The sequence below is a fragment of the Lynx rufus genome, unplaced genomic scaffold, assembly GCF_022079265.1.
Source record: "Lynx rufus isolate CCGP_SWC_20201006 ecotype Redwood Valley unplaced genomic scaffold, mLynRuf1.p SCAF_16, whole genome shotgun sequence".
In the NCBI taxonomy this organism is placed as follows: Eukaryota; Metazoa; Chordata; class Mammalia; order Carnivora; family Felidae; genus Lynx; species Lynx rufus.
Window position 1 is genome coordinate 56,845,928 of NW_025814830.1, and position 16,399 is coordinate 56,862,326.

General features: G+C 70.7%; 1 protein-coding gene across 2 annotated transcripts in view; it reads right to left on the minus strand.

Moving 5' to 3' along the window:
- Positions 1-16,399, minus strand: part of PIEZO1 (piezo type mechanosensitive ion channel component 1) — a 54,595-nt gene that overhangs the window by 7,543 nt on the left and 30,653 nt on the right. The window contains exons 3-31 of one of the 2 annotated variants that reach the window (XM_047078915.1): positions 16,079-16,201; positions 15,141-15,183; positions 14,875-15,013; positions 12,068-12,236; positions 11,723-11,936; positions 11,252-11,423; positions 11,031-11,144; positions 10,854-10,947; positions 10,172-10,272; positions 9,606-9,866; positions 8,970-9,081; positions 8,647-8,825; positions 8,426-8,574; positions 8,156-8,338; positions 7,673-7,779; positions 7,411-7,571; positions 7,082-7,258; positions 6,683-6,808; positions 6,383-6,583; positions 5,739-5,943; positions 3,520-3,624; positions 2,829-2,982; positions 2,363-2,606; positions 2,158-2,254; positions 1,879-2,050; positions 1,387-1,476; positions 1,217-1,311; positions 873-944; positions 306-406 (exon numbers count right to left, since the gene is read on the minus strand). In XM_047078915.1, the coding sequence (XP_046934871.1) occupies positions 306-406; positions 873-944; positions 1,217-1,311; positions 1,387-1,476; positions 1,879-2,050; positions 2,158-2,254; positions 2,363-2,606; positions 2,829-2,982; positions 3,520-3,624; positions 5,739-5,943; positions 6,383-6,583; positions 6,683-6,808; positions 7,082-7,258; positions 7,411-7,571; positions 7,673-7,779; positions 8,156-8,338; positions 8,426-8,574; positions 8,647-8,825; positions 8,970-9,081; positions 9,606-9,866; positions 10,172-10,272; positions 10,854-10,947; positions 11,031-11,144; positions 11,252-11,423; positions 11,723-11,936; positions 12,068-12,236; positions 14,875-15,013; positions 15,141-15,183; positions 16,079-16,201 (4,160 nt within the window). The remainder of the gene's footprint in view (positions 1-305; positions 407-872; positions 945-1,216; positions 1,312-1,386; positions 1,477-1,878; positions 2,051-2,157; positions 2,255-2,362; positions 2,607-2,828; positions 2,983-3,519; positions 3,625-5,738; positions 5,944-6,382; positions 6,584-6,682; positions 6,809-7,081; positions 7,259-7,410; positions 7,572-7,672; positions 7,780-8,155; positions 8,339-8,425; positions 8,575-8,646; positions 8,826-8,969; positions 9,082-9,605; positions 9,867-10,171; positions 10,273-10,853; positions 10,948-11,030; positions 11,145-11,251; positions 11,424-11,722; positions 11,937-12,067; positions 12,237-14,874; positions 15,014-15,140; positions 15,184-16,078; positions 16,202-16,399) is intronic. The other variant, XM_047078916.1, reaches the window with a different exon arrangement.

Below are 16,399 nucleotides of genomic sequence, written 5' to 3' on the forward strand. Positions count from 1 at the left end.
ATTCGGTGCCAGGGCCACTTCCTGCAAACTGAGGACCCAGGGGTAGGCGAGGGACCCCACCGTTTTCCAGCAAACACGCACAACCCTTCTCAAGTCCTGGACGCTCAGCGGCGACGTCAGGAGACCGTGGACGGAGGCCCACGGAGCCGCCGCCTGTGACCTGTGCGCCCCACGGCCTGCGTGTGCCTGTGACCTGTGGGCTCTGGAGGTCTGAACGGATCTGGGCAGGCTGGCTAGAGAGGGTCTCTCCTCCCCCCCGCGCCCCACGGACAGGGGAAGGCAGGCAGGCGACCCTCCCACCTCACCTGGAAAGCGCTCTGTGCCGAAGGCCTGGGGTCCTCGGGTGGGGTCTCCTCCTCCTCCTCACTGTCAGACTCGAACAGGAAGTAGTCCCCCGAGTGGATAACTGCAGGCAGGTGGGGCTGAGAACTGTCCTTCCCGACAGGGGCTCGGGCTCCACACCCCCCTCCCCAAGACTCAAGTCCTCTTTAGTGTTAAACGGGTCCAGGAATGCGCCGGGCCGTGGCACCCAGCATGGGTTCCCTCGGCCTCCCACCATCCCAGGGGACAGCCACGGGAGCTGGAGGCTGGGGCCAGGCCAGAGCAGTGACGGTACACAGACGGGACAGGAAGAACACGAGGGCGGGCGTCAGCATGAACACTCAGACTCTCACGAGTGGACAGGGGAGCACAAAGCCTGCGTGGGGACCTGGCTGAACCGAGGCCCAGCCCGTTATTACTGCGTGGCGGGGTGGGGCCGGAGGGCCGGCTGACCGGGCACATGGGGAAAGGCCGGGGTGCGTGGCCACAGGTGGGTGCACAGCAGCTGAGAGAGGAGGGGCCCGGGCACAGTGGGCCCAAGGAGGTGGTACCTGTGGCGTGGTCCAGCCAGGGCCGCCACCACTGCCTCCGTGGCGGGGACGAGCCCCGTGGACTGCCGGGCCCTGCGGAGGGGCGAGGCGAGCGTGAGCCGGCGGGGCGAGGCGCGGGGAGGGCGTGGGCGGCGCCCCCGACAGAGAGGGCCTCGCAGTGCCGTGGGGAGCAGAGGACAGTCCACGGGTGCAGGCGGACGGTGGCAGGCCGGCCCGCGGCCCACAGGGACACGGTGAGCACGTGGCACAGGACAGACGGGCGCGCGCGGCACAAACCAGACAGGAGCGGGCGCCAGCGGCACGGACGCCGGGACCCCGGGGCCCCGCGAGCCCCTCACACTCACCCGGCTCCTGGGGGGGGCCCTGGGGCTCCTGGGGGCGGCTGCGGCCGGCCCGGCTCTGCCTGTGCTTCTCCTGTTTGGCGCGGATGCGCTCCATCCTGGGGGGCGGGGGCGGCTCTGAGCACCGAGCTGGGCGGGAGAGCCCCGGGGCCCCCCACCCAGGCGGCACCTACTGTCTCTTCAGCTGGGCCAGGGACTTCTCCTCCGCCTTGCGATGGAGCTCGATGCTCTTGAGGTTGGCCGCGTTGTACAGCGCGAAGCCCCTGCGGGGAGGCGGCGTCACCCTGGCACCCCAGGGGCACGGCTCCCCCACCTGTGGCCTGGGCCCAGCCTCCACCCAGGTCCCTCCAGCTCCGCAGCCCGCTCCCTCGTCCCCTTGTCGTGTCCCCCTCCTGCTGCCTCCTGACTCTCGGCGGGGGGGGGGGGCGGGAAACAAGCCACCAAAGAGGCGTCTGTGGGAGACAGGAGATGCCCGGCTCGACAGCCCAGGCAGGGAGGCCGCCCAGCGGCCGTGCGCCCTCGGGCCAGCGTGGGGGCAAAAACGGGCCGAACTGCTGGCCAGGGGCAGAGCTGGGGTGGGTCAGGCCCTCGGAAGTCGCCCGAGTGACACGTTAACGTGGCGGGGCGGTGCCGCGCGACCCGGGGGGCCCGAGGTGGGGCCTGACCTGGAGGCCTGCAAGGCGGTGGCCTGGAGCTCCGCGCTGACGTGCAGGAAGTAGCGGCTGAGGAACACGCGGCGCTGAAGCAGCAGGAACAGGAAGCACACGCTGTCCCAGAGCACGCCGGCCTCCTCCACGGGCAGCAGGCAGTCCCGGTCCCGGCTCAGCATCTCCTTGGCTGCGGTGCGCGGCAGGGTCAGGGTCGGGGTCGGGGTCGGGGGGCGGAACCCCGGCAGCGGTGCGCGTCTCCGAGCCCCGCCCACAGCGCGTCCCCCGCCCACTCACGGTCATAGTAGCCTTTGACGGTGCACACGAGGCTGAAGAGCTGGATGACCCAGCAGAAGCTGCTCTGCATTTGCTCCACGAACACGCAGGACAGGAGCTGGGGCAGGAAGGGGGGTCAGGGTCAGCCTGGGCCCGGGGAGGGCGGGGGTGGGGGTGGGGGTGGGGCGCGGGGCGCGGGGGGCGGGGCCAGGCCGGCCGGGCGCACCGAAAGCATGTTCTTGGAGATGATGACGGTGACGTTGTACAGAATGAGGCAGTCCCACAGCAGGAGGCGGGCACGCGTGTGCTTCTGCAACAGGCTGGTGCCGAAGAGCAGCAGGTAGAAGCAGGCCAGCAGGTAGCCCAGCCCGAAGATACTGATGCGGGTGGCTCCCGTGACGAACACCACCACCAGCACCAGCCAGAAGAGGTAGCGGAAGACGGCCACCTTCAGCATGTCGAGGTAGGACCTGCCACACGGGGGCGTCACTGCGGGGCCCGGGCGGCCCCACCTCCTCCCGGCAGCCTCGGCCCAGGGGAGCCGGTGAGGCGCGCCCCCGCTGCCAGGTCGGCGCCCGCCCCTCGGCCCGGCAGAGGGGATCCCGCCGCCAGCGCCCGCCAGGCCTGCAGGCGCGCTGCCCGTGCGGCCCCGGCCCCAAGCGGGCCGCGGGCCGGCCGTGCCCGGGACGCACCTGCAGTAGATGAAGTTGGGCACGGGGTCGGGCTCGCCCTGCGGCACCTCCAGGCGGTCAGTGTTGGTGCCGGCCACGTGCTGCCACTCTTCCGTGCGCTCGGCTGCGAACACCTGCCACTGCTGGGAGGCGCACAGCAGCAGGAGGAAGTCACCTGCGGGCACACGGGAGTCGGCCGCTGGCCGTGCGGGGCGCGGGGCGCGGCCCGCCCGGCCCCGGTCCCATACTCGAGGCCGCAGAGGAGCGCCAGTGTGCTCCTGCGGGGGCCGCACCGGGCCGAGGGCCACAGCCGAGCGTGGGCAGCGGGAGACAGGCCCGCGCATTAGCTGTGCCTCACGCACGTCAGGAAGTGTGGCCGATGGGCACCCGGCCACACACCACGTAGGCGTCAGGAGGCACGCCCGCGTCTGTCCCTCCGTCCACCTGTGTCCCACCTGCCTCCACCCCCGCACCCACGCCTGCACGCACACGGCGCGCAGAGGCAGGTCTGCGTGGCTGCATGTGCACAGAGTCGGGCCTGGGGAAGCGGGCGCCCCTGTGGGGACAGGTCCCTCTGGGGAACCACGGGACTGGCCGCCGGTGGGGCCCGGACACTGTGTCCCGCGCTGGCAGAGGTGGGCCTATGCCTGAGCGCCGCCTGTCCCCCCGGCAAAACCTCCCCGCCCTCTGGGGCCCGGCCGCAGGCGCTCACTGATGAGGTTGGTGGAGTTGGGGGTCCTGAAGAAGTCGGGCAGGTACAGCCACTTGATGAGCGCGGAGTTCATGGGGATGGCCTGGCTCCACCGCCACGGGTAGTCTGTGGGCGCAGGGTGCACGTCAGGCCCCCGGTGTCCCGTCCCCGCCACAGGCCTCATCCCTGCACCCGCCCACGTGTTCACACGGTCTCTTGGAGTCTCGGGAGCGAGATTCCAGCGTGTTCCTACCTATGCGTTTCTCAGGCACAGACGGGCCCGGGCCCAGAGGAAGAAGTGAACCCCAGCCTGGGAGTAACGGGCCTGCAGGGGCGGCGGACCCAGAGGGCCCAGAGCGAGGCTCCCACACACACCTATCAGAACGGCCCAGACAAACTCAGCGACGACAGCGGTCCCGCGTGCATCACCGGCGGGAACGAACACCGGAACCACACCGTGCGGTCAATTCCGCCAAGAGAGAACTATGCCCAGACACAGCCCTGCACCCCGACGCTCCTGGCCCTGCTACTCCAGAGAGCCCCACGTGAGAAACCGGCTGCCTTCCAGGGGCCGGAGGGGAGATGGGCTCGTGCAGGGCACGGCCAGTCCTCAGCGGGCAGAGAGGACCAGGAAGCACCACACCCAGCGCGTTCGCCAAGCAAAACAAGCCAGCCCCCGGCAACATGGGGTGCGGTCCTAGTTCAGCATTGGGACAGACATCGGGACTGCAAAGGGCCCGCAGGACCGCAGGGTGGAGAAGCCTGGGGGGGGGCCGGGAGAGCACTCTATGGGGTGGGGACAGGCTGGGGGTGGGGAGAGAATGGGGGGGGAACAGGGAGAGGACGCTGGGGGTGGGGACTCCCAGGGCCAATGCGGTGCCCACGTGGACCAGAGAGAAGAGGACGCCAGGCCTCGAGTGGAACCGAAAACAGCAGCGTCCAGAGCCCATAAGGGTATAAATTCGCAACTCAACAAATCAGCGGGACGGAAATCTTTACGGAAGATGCCCACCCATAACTCTGAGACACAGAAAGCCACCACTAGAAAACCGAGAGAAATTCCCACAGCGGGACCCGCCGCGGAGGCTGCAGTTAGCCGGAAAGGTCCAGGAGAAACAGGCCGTGTGCCGAGTCTTGGGGGAGACACCCCACAGCCAGCCCTGCACCCGAGTGACAGAAGGGCACCGGACAGGAGACACTGGCCCCGTGTGAGGCACAGAGACCCACACGTCCCAGCCGCCAGAGGGCCCTGTCGCCCGGTCTCACAAGGACAGCAGACTACCCACAGGGTCACAGCCCAGCGCCCCTCAAAAGTTCCAAGGTGCTGAAAGGCGAAGACACGGGGAGCTGCCCGGCACCGACACACGGGCGCACGCACGGGGCCGCGGCGAGAGCCGCACCAGCGCGCACGCCTGAGCTCCCGCACCGGGTTGCGTCAGGCTCACGTCAGGGAGCTACTTTTGCAAGTCTGCGTCCAAAGTCGGAAGCCAGCACGCAAGACAGGCGACAAGGCGGAGACGAGGACGGCGAGAACCCGGAATGCGTCTGGTGACGCGCCCTGTGGTTGGTTTCCAAGACATTCTGGAAAAGCCAGAGTCAGGAGCGGTCAGGTCGGCGGTGGCCGCGCAGGGCAAGGATTTGGCCCACGGCCTCCCCCACCGTCACCACCCACACGACCACGGCTCAAGCCTCAGAGCGGCTTCAGGGGCTCCGGGGGGCCAACTGGGAGCCGCCGTGGCGGTGGAAGACGTCCCGGGGCCCGCGGTCGGCCGAGGAGCACGTGGGAGAAAGCCACGTGACCGGCGCGTCGGGATCAAGGGGCAACATCGGTCCTACGGGCCCCGCCCGCGGCGCGCTCCGGAGCGGGCGGACGCGACGCCGCGTGGGCCGCAGACACGGAAGGGCCGCGTGGACAAGTGCCTCCCGGGACGGGACACAGCCACACCTGCCAAAGCAGGAACCGCCCGACAAACGCGGCTTCGGCCCACCGGCCCCCCCCCCCCCCGAAACCTCGCCCAGACCAGAGGGCGCGAGAGCAGAGCGCAGCCGAGGGCAGACGCGGGGTCCTGTATCGGACCCAAAAGCCACAAAGGGAATGGATGCAAAGCGTCGAGAGGGTGGCCAGCGCCCCCCACCCCCCCCCAGGGATGCTGCAGCCGTCAGGGTCCGTGGAAGGGGGCAGGGGAGGCCCTGGGCGGGGGGGAAGCGCCCTCGCAGCTTGCCCACGGCCGCCGGCTCACCGAGGCACAGGGCCGGGGGGATGCCCAGGCACAGCAGGTACTGGTACAGGAAGAACAATGCCAGGAACAGACAGTAGTTGGGCCAGAGGCGGGCGATGGCTCCGCGGTGCCGGCGGGTAAGAATGGCCACCAGCCAGCAGCCGTGCAGGATGACCATGAAATTCATGCGCTGCCCAATCACGTTCACGGCCATCAGGAAGCAGATCTGGGGGCGGCGGGGACGGGGTGCACAGTGAGCTGCTGGGGGGACCTCCTGGGTCCCACCTCCAGCCGGGAAGGCTCAGAGCACAGTGGGGGCAGCGGCCCAAGTTCACCACGGCCCACACTGCTGTCGTGGAGGCGGGGAGAGCTGGACACGTGTCCGCCGTGTGGGGGCGGGGTGGGGGGGGGCGGGCGGGAACCACATCTCAGGAGGTTCCAAGGCTCAGTGGAGACGCTGACCCAGTCTCCAGTCAGGGTCCAGCCCCCGAGCTTACTCTCCCAGGACACGCCGACTGAGCCCGGGGGTCCGGCCCTCAGAGGTGTGTGCTCTGTGCCCCCCCAGGTGGCCCCCGAGGGCCAGCAAGTTGCAGAGGCCCCGCGGAGAGGGACGCGGACCCTCAGCCCTGCCCAGGTAAGGGGTGAGGGCTGACGCCGGGCCTCACCTCCAGCCCAAATTTGTAGAAAAAGAAGTTGACAAAGTACTTGAAGCAGCTGAGAAGATCCCGGTCCAGCCGCTGGCGGGTGCCGTCGGCACAGACGGCCTGGGCAGGCAGCGGGGCCGGCTGGTGCTGCCGACGGTGGTGCTCCTGGCGCCGGTAAACAATGGCCTCGAACACCAGCAGCAGCAGGACCAGCAGGTGGTTCTGGGGAGGGGCACACGGTCAGGCCGCACTCCCCGCCCCGCGGCCCCCGGCCCCGCACTCACCCGGGGCAGGCCGCACCCCCCGCGGCCCCGCACTCACCTGGATGTAGCCCAGGTTCGGGAAGCCCTTCCGGACCCCAAACCAGTTGGCAGGGTCGACGGGTCCCCGGTACAGCAGGGACTGCTTGATCTCCGTTTTCTGCAGGTTGGTGCTGTTGAGGAGGGGCTGGGGGAGGGGAGAGTCAGCACCTGTTCCCACCTGGGAGCTGACACCCACCCCAGGGACCCCCCCCCCCCCCCCCCGCCCCAGCCACAACTCCGGACGGGGCCGGACCACGCCCTCCCAGGACGCGTGTGGCCTTCAGCTCTGACCGACCTCGGTGGGGACGGGGACGGGGATGGGGCGTCTGGGGACGAGGAGGCCACGGGCAGGGGCGAGGGGAGGGGAACAGAGAGGAGGCCTGGCGGGCTCCCCCACGCGGCCCAGCCGCCCACACACCTCGGTGCAGTTGCTGGAGTATTCGTGCGGGCTGACGACCTTCAGCTGATACAGCATCTTGCACACGATGATGATACAGGTCCACACGGTGGACAGGCAGGAGGCCATGGGCCGGAAGCGGGGGTAGGGCAGGGCGAAGGCCCACAGCACGACCAGAAGCAGGTTCATCACCGACACCTGGAAGGCAGGGGGGCGGGGGGGTGGGGGGCTGGGGCGGGCGGGCGGATGGAGCGGCACCTCCCCAGGGGCCCTGCGATCTGCCACCCGAGGGTCCCGGCCTCTAGGGGACCCCGCTGCAGAAAAAGGAGACGCCCCCGTCCCTCCCTTACCTCCTTCAGGGCCACCCACACAGTGTACAGGGCCACCAGCTTGAGGACGTGCAGCTCCAGCAGGCGTCGCACCAACACCTGCACGCGGGTGAGGACCTCGGAGAAGCGGTCAGCCAGGTCCAGCAGCCGCTCGGCCACCAGGCCCCACTTGCTGGCGGCGGCTGTGGGAGAGGGGCCGTGAGGGCTCGGGGACCAGGGTCCCCGGGCCTGGGGCTCGCAGGGGTCTGGGTGAAGGGACCCCAGGCCTGCCGGTCTGACTCACCTTCGGGGACCTGCACGGCCTGCTGGGGGCCGGCCTCGCTCAGTCCCTCCTCCCTGGCCACCTCCTCCTCCTCCTGCAGCAGCGGGGTCCCGCTGACCGCGTCCTGCCTAGGGTGGGCCCCAAGGCGTCACTCCTCGCCCCAGACCCCGGGGCACGCCCTCCCCGGGGCGGACAAAGGCCTCCCCTGGGGCCCGGCCGATGTGCTGCCCCCGTGACCCGACGGCCGGAGGAACACCCGGCACCGCGGGCCCGCCGTGTCCGAGGGGGCTGCTGAGGCCGTCGCCCTGCTCCGGGCCCTCCCGTCCGAACCCAGCAGCCTCCGTCCCTTCCCGGGGGATGAGGCCCTTCCCTGTGCGGGTGTCTGTGTGTGTGTGTGGGGGGGGGGTTCACGCTGCAGACCCAGGGCCCCCGGGAGCCTGCACCCGAGTCCGCACGCCCAGAGGCAGCGGAGGGAGAGGGGCCGGCCGTGGAGGGCGGGCGCACCTTCGAGCCCAGCGCGGGAGGCGGGCGCCGGGCGGGGGCGCGCGCCCCAGGTCGGTGAGCCGCATGAAGGGCTGGTGGAAATAATGCAGCTGCAGGATGCAGGCCAGCAGGAAGAAGCCGGGGACCAGGATGCTGGAGAAGAGCTCGGACACGCTGAACTGCTCCAGACCCAGGTCCGCCAGCCTGGCGCGAGGGGCGGCGGTCAGACGGGGCCGGGGAGGGCCCCACGCCGGGCGCGCCGCCCGCCCGCCCGCCCGCCCGCCGACTCACTGCTCGTCCGTGAGGCCGGTCAGGTTGCGCCAGTAGGTGGGGAAGTCCTGGAACTGGAAGGTGTAGACGGCGCTGAGCACCAGCATGGTGTAGGCCACCACGAGCCACCAGAAGGCCTTGAGCAGCTTCCTCCACAGACTGTAGTAGACCTGCCGGGCGGCGTGCGGTGAGGCCCGGCCTGGGGCGCCCCCCGCCGCCCCCGCCCCCCGCCCGCCCACTACCTGGAAGAGCGTGAGGCACAGCAGGAAGAGGAGCATGTACACGATCTTGTAGACGACGAGGCGGCCGGCAAAGCTGACCACGACGAACATGCCGGCGCACACGTAGATCCAGTACTTGGCGTACAGGCCCGTGACCAGCTCGCCCAGGCTCCGGAGCAGCGTCCGTGTCCGCGTGGGCTCTGCGGGCCGGGCCGGGGGTGGGGGGGGCAGCCGGGGCATGGCTCCGGGGCCGGGCGGGGGGGGGGGGGGGGGGGCACCGTTCCCTGACCGCCCCCCGCCCCTCACCTCGGCGGCCCGCGGCGACCCCCCGGCCGGCCCCTCACCTGGGTCGGCCACGGCGACCCCCAGCAGGCCGGCAGCGCTCTTGGCCTTCCGTAGCAGCTTCTCCTTCACGAACTGGCGCAGCAGAAGCCAGAAGGTCAGGTTGTACAGCAGCTGGGCGGGGCGGGGCGGGGCGGGGCGGGGGTGTCACCAAGGGCCGGCGGCCTGGCGCCCCGCCCGCAGCCAAGGGCCGGCCCGCGAAGACCCGGGCCCAGGGGATAGCCCCTTGGTGCCGGTGCCCGCCTCCCCGGGGGCACAGTCGGACCCTGTCGCGTACGAGCGTGGACGCGGGCGCGCGTGCTCAAGCCCGCGTGACCTCACGCGTACGTGCGCGCGCACACAGCTCCCGGGACGACATACGACCCAGCACAGACGTCCGGACCCGGCGACACTCTGGCGTGCGGGACGCAGACGGGGCACCCGGGGCCAGACGCCGGGGGGACGTGTGACATTAGGGGACCCCGCGTCAGGGACCCAGGGACGGCGCCCCCGACGACACAGGGTCATCGTTCGTCCCCGACACCTGTTCGGTCACCGTTCTGGACCGGCCCGAGGACACCCCGTGCTGACAGCCCGACAGCGGACTCCGCGCCGTCACGGGTGCTCGTGCGGGAAGCGCAGGCCCCGCGCGCACTCACCATGGCGCCAAGGTCCAGGCAAGGGTAGCGGGTGTGCTCCAGCCCCAGCTGACGCAGGCTGACGGGGCCCAGGGTGGTGGGCAGCTCGGGACGCAGGTCCATGGCCCACACGTAGCGGAGCCCGCACAGCGCCAGCCCGTAGAGCAGGATGAAGGGGGAACAGAGCATGGCCAGCTGGTGACGACTGCGCACCGTCCAGATGAGGCAGGCCCAGAGCAGCAGCACGAAGGTCAGCCAGCTGTGGTAGGTGATACTCCACACCTGGACGGCGGGGCGGGGGCCGGTGGGCCGGGGGCACGCACCCAGCCCGCTCCCCCGCCGGCCCGGGGACAGGGCGCGCACGCGGCACAGGGCGCAGGTTCCCGTACGCGCCCACCCGCTACCCATATGCACGCGCCCACGCGCGCCCGCGGCGTGGCTCCGGGCCCAGCAGGCCACGGCTCCGTTTCTGGCAACAAGGCACCAGGTTCTGCGGAACTCAGGCCGCCATCCGCCCCCCCCAGATCATGAGGGAACCAGCAGCAAGGGCCCCCCGGACGGGCCTGCCCAGGCCAGCCGCTCCTTACCATCATGGCGATGAGGGCGCACACGTAGCTCTGGTCCATGATGAGATGGCCCAGACCGTGCAGGGGAGACACGTCTCTAGGCTCCGACAGCCTGGGGTGCACTGAGGGGTGGGGGTCAGAGGTCACCAGAGGGCCAGACCCCGGCCGGGGCAGTTCCAACATCAACAGGCCGGAGCCCCTCACCCACAGGAGACTCTGCCCAATAATTCTGCCGGTGGCCAGCGGGGGCAGAAAACGCCGGCAAAGGACCGGGCTCCCGACTGACACCGTCCCCGGCCGGCGATTTCGCCTCCTGCCTCGCGCAAAATGGAAATCGAGCCTCAGGAGAAAGAGAAAAGCGCCCCACCCTCCCCGCGGGGCCGCTGTGGACACGGCTCTAAGGCACATCCACCCAGGAGGCGGCTGGCCGCCTGGACCGCAGGGCCAGCCCACGGGGAGCAGTCCAGCCCTCTGGGAACCGGGAGGCAAGTGGGGAGGGGGTGGGACACCAGGAGGTCCGGCAAGGTCTCAGGCAGCGGCCGGACCCCACATCCTGGCCCCGGGCGGGCGGGGGGGGGGGCCCCAGACGGCAGTGCTGGAGAGGTCAGCAGGGCAAGACCACCCGGCGGCCACCAGGGGGCAGCACCAGCGTGCCTGCGGCAGGCGGCGTCCCCGGGCAGCCACGGGCAGCGTGGCACTCACGGGGGGCGCTGCCGTACGGGGCTGTGGCCGGTCAGGTCGTGCACGGTGCAGCTGTCGGTCTCCCAGTCTGGTCCCGTGGTCGTGGGCGGCACGCGCTGCAGAGGCAAGCCGAGCCCCGGTGAGCCGAGCCCGGGGGGCGGGCAGGCTCCGGCGCCACGGCTGGGCGCGGGCTCCTTACCTGGGCGGCGCCCTCCTCCTTGGTGGCCGCAGCCCCGGCCCGGCCCTGGGGCCACTGATCCACGTGAGTCAGTTCCACCTCCTGCTCCTCGTCGCGCCCGGCCGCCTCCTTCCTCTGCGGGGACCGGCACGGAGCTCAGCCCCCGGCCCCAGCAAGCCGCCCGGAGCGGGGGGGGGGGGGGGGGGGGACCCCGGGGGGGGCCGCTGGCCCAGGAAACCCACCTGGTCCAGGGGCTGGTGAGTGCACAGCTTGAGGAGTGAGGTCACGGTGTAGTAGAGGAGCAGCAGGACGCCGGGGCTCACGTACACGGGCCAGTCGTGGCTGGTATCGAGGACCAGCACGTTGGGACCGGAGCAGTTGCTGTAGGCCACCAAGGCCTTGAGGCCGAACACCCTGCCCAAGAGAAGGCGAGCCGCTGAGCCGGGCCCGCGGGAAGCCAGGGCCAGGCCAGGGGAGGGGGGGGGAGGGGAGGGGAAGGGAGGGGCGGAGGGGAGGGGGAAGGGAGGGGGCAGGGGAGGGGAGAGGGGAGGGGAGGGGGCAGGGGAGGGGGCAGGGGAGGGGAGAGGGGGAGGGGAGGGGAGGGGAGGAGGAGGGGGGGAGGGGAGGGGGAAGGGAGGGGAGGGGAGGGGGAAGGGAGGGGGGAGGGGAGGGGAGGGGAGAGGGGGAGGGGGGCCGGCGCAGGCAGGCCTCACCTGGCCCAGATGCCGGCCGGGGGCAGCACGGCCTGGGCGAAGGGCGTCTGGTAGCAGTAGACGCAGATGAGGTGGCCGGCGCTGAAGCAGCCCACCATGACGCAGAGCGTGCTGGAGCCCAGGGGGCCGATGGGAAAGTGGCAGGCCCACCAGGTGCAGGTGGCCAGGAAGACCATGAAGTAGACGCCGGAGAAGGCCGAGGGCTGGGCGATGCCTGCGGGACGGGACGGGGCGGAGGCGTCAGGTCCGGGCCACGTGGCGGCCGGTGGGGAGCCCGGCGGGCTGCCGAGACCCCTCCCCGCGTGCCGATTGGCGCCGGGGCCCCGCCCCTTGCCCAGCGGGTACCTGCCAGCGCCAGCAGCAGGATGGCCAGCGTCCGTCCGGCGGCCACCAGCAGCCAGTGGGCCGTGACCTGGAACCGGGTGGCCAGCCGAGACCTCTGCTTGGGGGCCGGCCCGGGGGCTCCGCGAGGCCCCGCCGGGGAGCCGGCGTCGGCTTCCCTGTCCTCATCGTCCTGCCGAGGTCGTGGGGAGGGGCAGAGGTCAGGTGCACGGCACTCGCACTCGGGCCACACAAGCGGGGAGGAGGCCTCCCTCGAGTTCACAGGCCCTCCTGGAGGTGGGGCCCGGGCCCGGCCCGTGGGGACGGCTGGCCCCGGGTTATTCCGGAACCCCGCGAGTGCCTCTTTACTTCCCTTTCTAGATCAGGGGGACCCCCAGGGCAGGGCAGGCCCCGCAGATTCCGGCACACGCCCTCGAAGCCCCTGGGTCCTGAGAGGCCCGAGTGCTGATTTTTAGAGAAAATACACCATGTCACCGCCCTTCACGGTTTCCAGAGCACCTTCACGTCTGTGCCTCACGGTCCTGTGGCTGAAGCGGCACTTTCCTCGTGGGTAGAGAAACGGGGGCGCGGAGGAGACCGAGAGGGGCACCCGGTTTGACCCCGCTCCCCTTCTGCTGCCTGTGGGGCTCCTGGAGAGCCAGGGGCAGGCGGGCGCGCCAGGCCGCACAGAGACCGGGCCTCCATCCCCGGTTCCACTCAAAGGTTTCCCAGAACGGAGCCGTTTCCTGGACGCCCAGCCCCGCTCCCCCCGTGTCCCACCTGCACGTTGGATGCCACGCCCGGGCCTCTCCCAGGGGGTGGCCCTCGGCGTCCAGACTAAGTACACAGGAGCCAGGTGACCTGCTCGTGTCCCAGCTCGTGCCTCCTGGCTGCGCGGCCTTGGGTAAGTCACCTAACCTCTCTGAGTCTGTTTCCCGTCTGCCGGATGGGGGTGGGACCAGAAAGGTGCTGCCCTCACAGGGCAGGAAGGGAGTGGGAGGCCATAGGGAGGAGTCCCTGAGCAGCGATCGCAGGGGGACCCGGGGCGCGGGACGGCTGGGACCCCAGAATTCAGAGCAGGGGGCGCGGGGCCCTGAGGGGTGGGATAGGCGTTCGCAGGCAGGCACAGCAGCCAGGCCCGCGTTCCCACCCGTGCACGGCTGGCCGAGGCCCTGGGAAAGTGTCCGCCGGCCTCTGAGGAGTCGACATCTGCGAGGGGGGGACGGAGGCAGCCGCTGGGGGGGACAGGCAGGTGCTCAGGGCGTCCAGCCGGCCAGCCCTGGCTCCAGCCCCGACTCGGCAGGCCCCTCAGGCGACCACAGGAGGCTTAGCACAAGTTTCCTCTCTCTGTCCCTCCCCCTGCGCCACCCCCTCAGAGCGTGCGTGCAGAGGCACGTGCCATCGTGTCAGGATGCACGGCCGCACTCGTACGCTGTCCCGCGTACGCGTGGGTGGCTCTGGGCTTTAAGACACGCCTGCGGAGGGTACCTCCAGCCCCTCGCTCTGAGATCTGTCTACACCGGCCACCCCGGCCAGCAAGACGGCACAGGCTCTCTCATGGGCCACCGAGGACACCCACAGGAAGGTGACCTGTCCCGGTCGCCGGACAGACCGGAGTCCGGCCCCCCGAGCGACCAGGGCAGCGCTGTGCTGTGAGGGTGTAGGCAACATGGGTGGCTGGCCCCCTCCTGCCCTACCCCAGGTTTCAGGATCGAGTCTGGCCCCTTCCTGGCAGAGCCGCTCCAGGAAGCCCTGACTCCGCCAACAAGGAAAGCGGAGGCATCCACGGCTCCCTGGGGCCCACACAGTGGCTCCCATCCACAGCTCCCTAGGGCACACACAGTGTCCCTGGGGCCCACACAGTGGCTCCCATCCGCGGCTCATTGGGGCCCACGTGCCTGCGGGAGTAGAAGGGGTCGCCAGGAGAAGGGTGACCCGAGGGCAGGCGGCAGGGTGGTCCCAACCCTGGCTCGACCGCCACAGGTGACTGGAAAAGCGACCTGACCTCCAGGCTCCCGTTACACCCTCTGAAAGCGGGATCCTAGCCTGGCCCCGTGGGGTGGGGGCAGGGCAGCCTGGGTCACCCCTGACCTGCAGAGGTGGGTGGGAGGAGCCTACAGGCCCCGGGGCCTCCCTGGCAGGGGACACTTGTGCCAGGGTCCCGGACAGTCACAGATCCCACGGAGCCCCGGGGCCCGGGCCCTGCCGCTCCAAGGCTGAGGCCACGTGTGGGAGGCCAGGCGGGGCTCGAGACCACAGCCCTCGTGGGGGGCGGAAGGGCACTCAGGCTTCAGCCGTGGGGGACATCAGGGGCCCTGACCCTCACGCCTGATGCTGAGGGAAAGCTCCCAGAGCAGGACACCCCAGGGACAGTGCCTAGATCAGGACCTCCGCCACCCCCCACCCCGTGCCTAGGGGCCATCGACACTCCCTCGGGAGTGGCATCCACCCTCGGTGCCCCCTGGCGGCCAGGAGGTCGGCCCCCTGCACTGCTGAGTCCCCACTGCCCCGTGGCCTCCAGGAACGGTTTCTTAAGGCACAGACACGCGTGGGGTCCCCACAAGTTCCCCCGAGATGGAACCCTCCTAGGACCGGGTCTGGCAAACACACAGGCTGAGGGGCTCACAGGGTACCCCTGGCCCCAGGAACGGGACACACGCCTTCTCTCACCCCTGAGGCCTCAGCTCTCCGTAATGGACACAAACCGACCCTTCAACTAAAAAGTGCACGTTTGTATAAAAATGAAACAGTCGCAGAGCCTCAAACGGCCGGAAGGACCAAGAAGGCCCCGCCCCCAGCACGTGGGCACCCGGCCCACCTACGGCCCTCACCTGCTCCTGGGCGGGCTGGCTCCGCCGGGCTTCCCATGCCAGGCGCCCACAGAGGCCGAGGCACACGGCTGAGACCACCAGGACACCCAGGTCAGGGGCCACCAGCCGGATGGCATTGGGGATGTCCTTCAGGTCCAGCCTGCGAAGGGGCAGGAAGTGCCCACCGATCGGTCAGGAGGGCAGGTGCCAGGCAGCGGGGGGGGTGGGGACAGGAAGGGAAGGGGGGACCCCAGGGCCCGCAGGCCCCAGGCAGGGAGAGGGCTTACCTCGTCACCCCTACGTGCTGGGACAGGATCTGCCAGGGGCTGCCTGCAGGGAGAGGCACGGGGGGGACGGGGTCAGGCGGTGCCCCACGGCCCTGCCAGGAATCACCGAACACCTGGCCTCTGGGCTGCTCATAAAACGCTGCCTCTACTAGCAGGGAAACTGAGGCTCAGCCAGGCAAAGCCAGGGGGCCGAAGGCCCGGAGGTCTGTCTGCAGAGTGGGGATTCGCAGCCAGGAGCCCAGGCTGGGCACTCAAAACGCCCAGCCGAGGCCACGGCTCCTCGGGGTCCGCGTGGGAGGCCCGTCTCCCAGGCAGCGGGACCGGCGCGCCCACCTGGCCCTGGACTCCGCTCCACACCCCCTTCTGGACGGCGGTGTGGACACAGTCACCCGAAATCAGGAGCCCGGGCAGGGCGGGGGAGCCAAGCCAGGCAACGCTAGCTGTGGGGACCGGGCGCCCGCGGTTCACATGTCTGGAGTCCAGGGCGCTGAGGCCACTCCTTTCCGGAGCCGGGAGGGTGGGGTGTCGGCTGGAAACTGCCCGCAGGATGAGGGGCCCGGGGCGGGGGGGGGGGGAGGGGGGGGCAGGGCACTGAGGGCCCCTGGTGCCCACGGCCACGTTTCCAGGTGCCAGAGGGAGATGCTGACAGAGAGAAGGGCCTAGAAGGCCAAGGCTGCCCCGAGGGCCAGATTTCGGGGTCCAGAATTAGCACCGTGCCTCACTCGGCCCAGCCCCAGGCCAAGTGTCACTGGCTCTTAACACGGGCCACGTGGGCTGAACAGAAATCGTGGACGGGCTCAGGGGCCGGCCCATACTAGGCAAAGCCTGCTGAGACGGGGCGGCCGGCCTTTCCTGGGGCCGCGGTATCCCCTCCCGCTCCCCTGGCCCCCAGCTAGCTGTCCCGGGCACCCCCTTCCCAGGTCCCAGTGGAAACTCACAGCTTGGCCCCAGGAGCTGGTCCAGGCGGGGCACGGTGTGCAGGCATATCTGGAAGGCCAGGTGGGCTGCCAGGAAGAGGAGGCTGAAAAGCAGCAGGGCTCGGAGGAGGCGACCAGTGTGACCTGCGGGCAGAGAGGGCAGGGGCGAGGCTGGCACAGGGCCTTCTTCCGCCCGTCCCGGGGGACCCACATCGCACCGGAGCCTGGGAGCCGGGCCAGGAGACCCCAAGCTCGGGCAGGGACAGGCCCACACGAGCGCCCCGTGTGCCTTGCCCCCGGAGAGACGTGGCCCCACGACCGGGGCCGGACCCTGCGCCCCGG